This window comes from Xenopus laevis, chromosome 1S (assembly GCF_017654675.1).
Source record: "Xenopus laevis strain J_2021 chromosome 1S, Xenopus_laevis_v10.1, whole genome shotgun sequence".
Taxonomy (NCBI): domain Eukaryota; kingdom Metazoa; phylum Chordata; class Amphibia; order Anura; family Pipidae; genus Xenopus; species Xenopus laevis.
The window spans coordinates 2,837,219-2,841,995 of NC_054372.1; the positions used below are offsets into that span (position 1 = coordinate 2,837,219).

Genomic DNA, 4,777 nt, shown 5'->3' on the forward strand with positions numbered 1-4,777 from the left:
GCGGCACAGGTTAAATAGAAGAAAATGTGACTTTATTTTGAAGACTGTGTTGACCCCAAAGCGAAGTTGAAATGTCTGAAAACGAAACAATGATTTTATTTCTAGTGGATGAATTATTTGTGGATATTGTTACTATTAATGTGAGATGAATTATTTGTGGATATTGTGGCTGCTATTATTACTATTAATATGGGTTATTTGTGGATATTGTGCCTATTATTACTATTATTGTGGCTGCTATTATTACTATTAATGTGAGATGAGTTTTGTGCATATTGTGGCTATTATTACTATTAATGTGGGTTATTTGTGGATAGTGGTGGTTGTTGTGTTTCTTTGATAACATGGGGGGGTCTCACCTGTGGGTTGTTAGTAAATCTGGGTGCCTGAATGGGTTAAAAGAAAGCCCTTCCTGGGCTCTGATTGGGAGGGGGGGTAAGAAGAATCACTTCCTCCCCCCCTGCAGGCAGAGAGTTGAGTTGTGTTTGTAGAGAGAGGGGAGGGGGCGTGGCCATGTTCTGTCCTTATTTGCATACTAATAGGGGATTAGCATTTGTGAGCCCCCAGAGGCCCATATATAGCCAGACTCCCTGTCCCAAGTCAGTCATTGACCAGCCACAGGCAAAGCAACTCACCTACTACCACCAGAGAGACCTTGGACTAGTCTCCTGCACCCCCAGAGAGATCTTGGACTAGTCTCCTGCACCCCCAGAGAGATCTTGGACTAGTCTCCTGCACCCCCAGAGAGATCTTGGACTAGTCTCCTGCACCCCCAGAGGAAACATGTTACACAGCCCAGTCTTCCCTGCATTTGGCCACCACCTGGCACAGCACCCAGCCATGCCACTAGCCATGGAGTTGCCCAGGACCCCAAAGGCTTCCTTCAACATTGACTCCATCCTCTCCAGAACAGACAGACCTGCCTCCAAACTATCCATGGAGATGCCCAGCTGGCAGCCCCCTTCTCCCCCATCTATGCCCTACCGCTACTCATATGGAATGATGCCCTACCCACCCGTGTGGCTCATCAAACCCACAGTGGGCTACCCCAACATGGCACAACAGCAGCCAATGAGGATGCCCAGGGGAGAATGTCTGTGCCCAGACCCTACCTGTAAAGAGAGAGGTGAGTAATGATAGAAATTCTCTCTGTATTCTTATGTTTCCATTGTGTGGGGATCTGTCCTGTGGCCCCAGTCCATATATATATATATAATATATATATGTATATGTAACATAATTATTCCTATTGGCTCCCATAGTTCTCCCAGCTTAGTTGTGAATAATATGTGACCATTAAAAGGTCTCTACAATTGTTTGCTATTACACTGTTCTTATACTGCCCCCTTGTGTCTCTCCCTAGTATTGCCATTCTCCCACTGCCCAAATGGTGCCATGAACCCCCTCTCGTGGAGGACAGGACCCTGCAAGATGAAGAGAATCCGCACAGTGTTCACCCCAGAGCAGCTGGAGAAGCTGGAGAAGGAGTTTCTCAAACAGCAATACATGGTTGGCACTGAAAGGGTGGACCTGGCATCTACACTCAACCTCACAGAAACACAGGTGAGCGCAAGCTTCTGGGGCAACTCTCAACGTAATGTGTGCAAAGTAGTAGAAACGATTTTAGAGAAGTGTTGCTTATGATTGGGTGCAGGGAGCACAATAAGTATAATTTGTCCGGTAGGTGGTGCAGGATTATGGCCCTTTATTATGGGGAGCTGCTCCACACAACAGAAATTGGGTTCATTGATTTCTATGGGACAAATCACACTGGAAGTATTGAACACATATTAAGCCAGTCCCTGTTTCTTGCAACTCTCTCATTTCCCTGTAACTCAATCATCTCTTCTTTATCTCCTGCAGGTGAAAGTTTGGTTCCAGAACCGACGCATCAAGTGGAGGAAGCAGAGTCTGGAGCAGAAGAAAGCTAAGCTGTCCCAATTTGGGGTGATCCCTGCAGACAGCTCAGATCACACTGACGACAGCAGGGAGACTGAGGAGGATGATCTGGATGTGGAACTGTAGGAGCCTAATGAACATAAATTAGGTGAACTTGCTGAGCATCATGGGTAGCTCCATCCCCAATAAAGAGCACTATAGTCAAGAAGATGGCATTGGACTAAGCCAAATACTTAGTGACTGGTCATTTCTGTGGGCAGAGATGGTAGGGTTAACTTCTCCATAAACTCTTTAACCCTTTCATTACTGGAACACCTTAAAAGGCACTGAGCCAGCACTTGGGAATATTGGATATTGGACTGGTGGGACTGGGGAATAGGAATGGTGATACCGCATGGACAATCCAATGGCTTTGTGAGACGGGTGGGTGTTAAGACTGGGGTGCCCCAGCCTGTACTGGCAGTCTCTTTGCCTCTGACCAAATGTTGGGTGCTGCTGATAATCATCCTGTTTGAAAATCCAAATGTACTTTTTGCCTTAATATTTATAGTAACTGTAATTTCCACAGTCCTGATGCTTTGTACTGCGCCTCCCCCTGGCACTCGTGGGTTAACCACCATCACCCCTCTCATTATCTGAATGGGGAATCTGTTGGCCCCAATACTGTATTTCACCGAGGGGTGCAGCATGTGACTGGTTTCTGTGTGTATATATAGTGTGTGTGTATATAGTTTGTGTATGTCGGGGGCATGTGAGTGTACCAGCGCTCAGGATAATGATTTGATGACTTTCTCTACATTAATGTATTATTTATACTGCTGCACACACTGTTTGTTACTGTAATTTATTTATTGGATCTTCTTTTTTATATAAAGATTTTTTTCTATTTTACATAAAATACATGTGTTGTGACTTTTCTCACTTCTCGGTGCCCTACTATATGCACCTGTGTCTGAGCCCCCATAATAACGCTATGTGCCCTAATATATACACGGAACCCCATAATAACCCTGTGTACCCTAATATACACACACAGCCCCCAGAATAACTCTGTGTACCTTAATATACCCACACACTAACCCCCAGAATAATATTGTGTATATGTGTGCCCTAATATTTACACACCACACCCACAATAAAACCCTGAATAATCCTGTGTGCCCTACTATAAACATACACACAGCCCCCAGTGCTTACGATCTAAACAATGAGCCAGATAAGATTAAAGGGGAACTGTAAAAATGTAAAACTGATGAGGGGGCTATTCTAAGCACTTTTGCAATGTACATTCATTATTAATTCTGTTTTTATTCCAAGATATTAAGGGATACATGTACTGTTAATATGAATGAATTTAGTTACAACAGCGCCACCTGCTGGTCAGTTTCCCACCAGTCTGACCAGCAAGTAGTCAAGGAAGTTGTGATACTAATCCTGAACAAACAAACAAACGTTTCCAGCGCTATACTCTTAGGGTAAGGCCACACTAAGCGATAGCGCGGCGATTTGACTCGCCGCGACTATTCGCCGCGACTTTTAATCCTCAATCGCTGGCGAAACTTTGGCGCTGGCGTCTATGGGAAATCGCGCAAAATCGCCAGCGTAAAAACACACGCGGCGATCTTTTTTCTATAGTCGCTCGAAATCGCCTAGCGAGGCGATTTCGAGCGACAATAGAAAAAAGATCGCCGCGTGTGTTTTTACGCAGCGATTCCCCATAGACGCCAGCGTCAAAGTTTCGCCAGCGATTGAGGATTAAAAGTCGCGGCGAATAGTCGCGGCGAGTCAAATCGCCGCGCTATCGCTTAGTGTGGCCTTACCCTTATTGTCGAATTGTATATGATCTGACTTGAGTGTACAAACACGATATGTGTGTATATATATATATGTATCTATATATATATATATATTTATCTGCTAGGGGCCACTCACCATTACCAACCAATGGTCCGGGTGCCTATGGCCCCAGATGCTGCTCTCAAACTTTAGAATGATCCTGCTGTGCATTGTCTCCCCCATACATGCGATATACAACTGATACGACCCTTATCAAGTCAGCGCTTTGACCTGGGTGGCGCCGCCCGAGTCCTTCACTAAGCGGAACGTTGCCCGTGGGACGCTGAGAAAGTGTGCACGAAACGCATCAAACCTCAGACGCTGTCTCTTGTAAATCGAATATGGAAATAAAGATTGTTGTTTTGTACCTATGATCGTGAATTGAGCGGTTCTTGAGCTCTGCTGTAACGGTTGTGTAAGGAAGTTGTCAGGAGAAAGAAAGAGGCTGATGGAAAGATGTGAGAAAGGTTTCTAATTTTATTCCTAAGCAGAAGAACATCAGTCTCTTTCTTTCTCATGACAACTTCCTTGACTACTTGTTCTCATGTATAAATGTGGCCCCTTTTCCACCCCAAGTGGCCAGTAATGAGGTGCAATATGCATGAATGCCCCTGATTGGGCTGTCACTTCCCACCTCTGTCCTCTCCCAGGCCCCTCAGGTAGAACTTTTGTTATTGAGAATGTTCCTCCCAGTGGGACTGAGGCCTAATTACTAACAATGAGAGTCATTAGCAAACCAATCAGCTTCTGCTTCTCAGTGTCTGGGGAGCTGGGACTTGTGGATTCCCTGTCTGGTTTGGATACACATGTAAAGGCCTCAGTGCCTGGGTTATTGCCCCTCTCAGTTACAAAAGAACATCAAGAAAACATCAAGTAAACAGCAAAACCCTCAACGTGACACACAGATACACTTATTAGAGACTGGGGGAGAGGAGAGTGGGCTCCGAGCAATGCACAAAGGCTGTAGCCCCAAACTAAATAAAGGTGCTTGCCTTGGTGTATAAATATGTGTGTGTTTGTGTGCTGGTTGTTTCTTCCTGAG

At 45.1% G+C, this 4,777-nt stretch overlaps 1 protein-coding gene across 3 annotated transcripts; it reads left to right on the plus strand.

The window, feature by feature from the left end:
* Window positions 1-566: 566 nt before the first annotated feature.
* Window positions 567-2,797, plus strand: not.S (notochord homeobox S homeolog). Of its 3 annotated transcripts, none has more exons than XM_041573627.1 (4): window positions 567-684; window positions 749-1,126; window positions 1,364-1,563; window positions 1,864-2,797. In XM_041573627.1, exons 2-4 carry the CDS (start codon window positions 784-786, stop codon window positions 2,023-2,025), a joined length of 705 nt encoding a protein of 234 aa, XP_041429561.1. In that variant the 5' UTR covers window positions 567-684; window positions 749-783; the 3' UTR covers window positions 2,026-2,797.
* The last annotated feature ends 1,980 nt before the right edge of the window (window positions 2,798-4,777 follow it).

Excerpts from the sequence above, each read along its gene's own strand:
- not.S (XM_041573627.1), top strand. The coding sequence starts at position 784 with ATGTTACACAGCCCAGTCTTCCCTGCATTTGGCCACCACCTGGCACAG. Across the intron at positions 1,127-1,363 it reads CCCTACCTGTAAAGAGAGAG|TATTGCCATTCTCCCACTGC; the intron begins GTGAGTAATGAT and ends GTCTCTCCCTAG. Across the intron at positions 1,564-1,863 it reads TCAACCTCACAGAAACACAG|GTGAAAGTTTGGTTCCAGAA; the intron begins GTGAGCGCAAGC and ends TATCTCCTGCAG.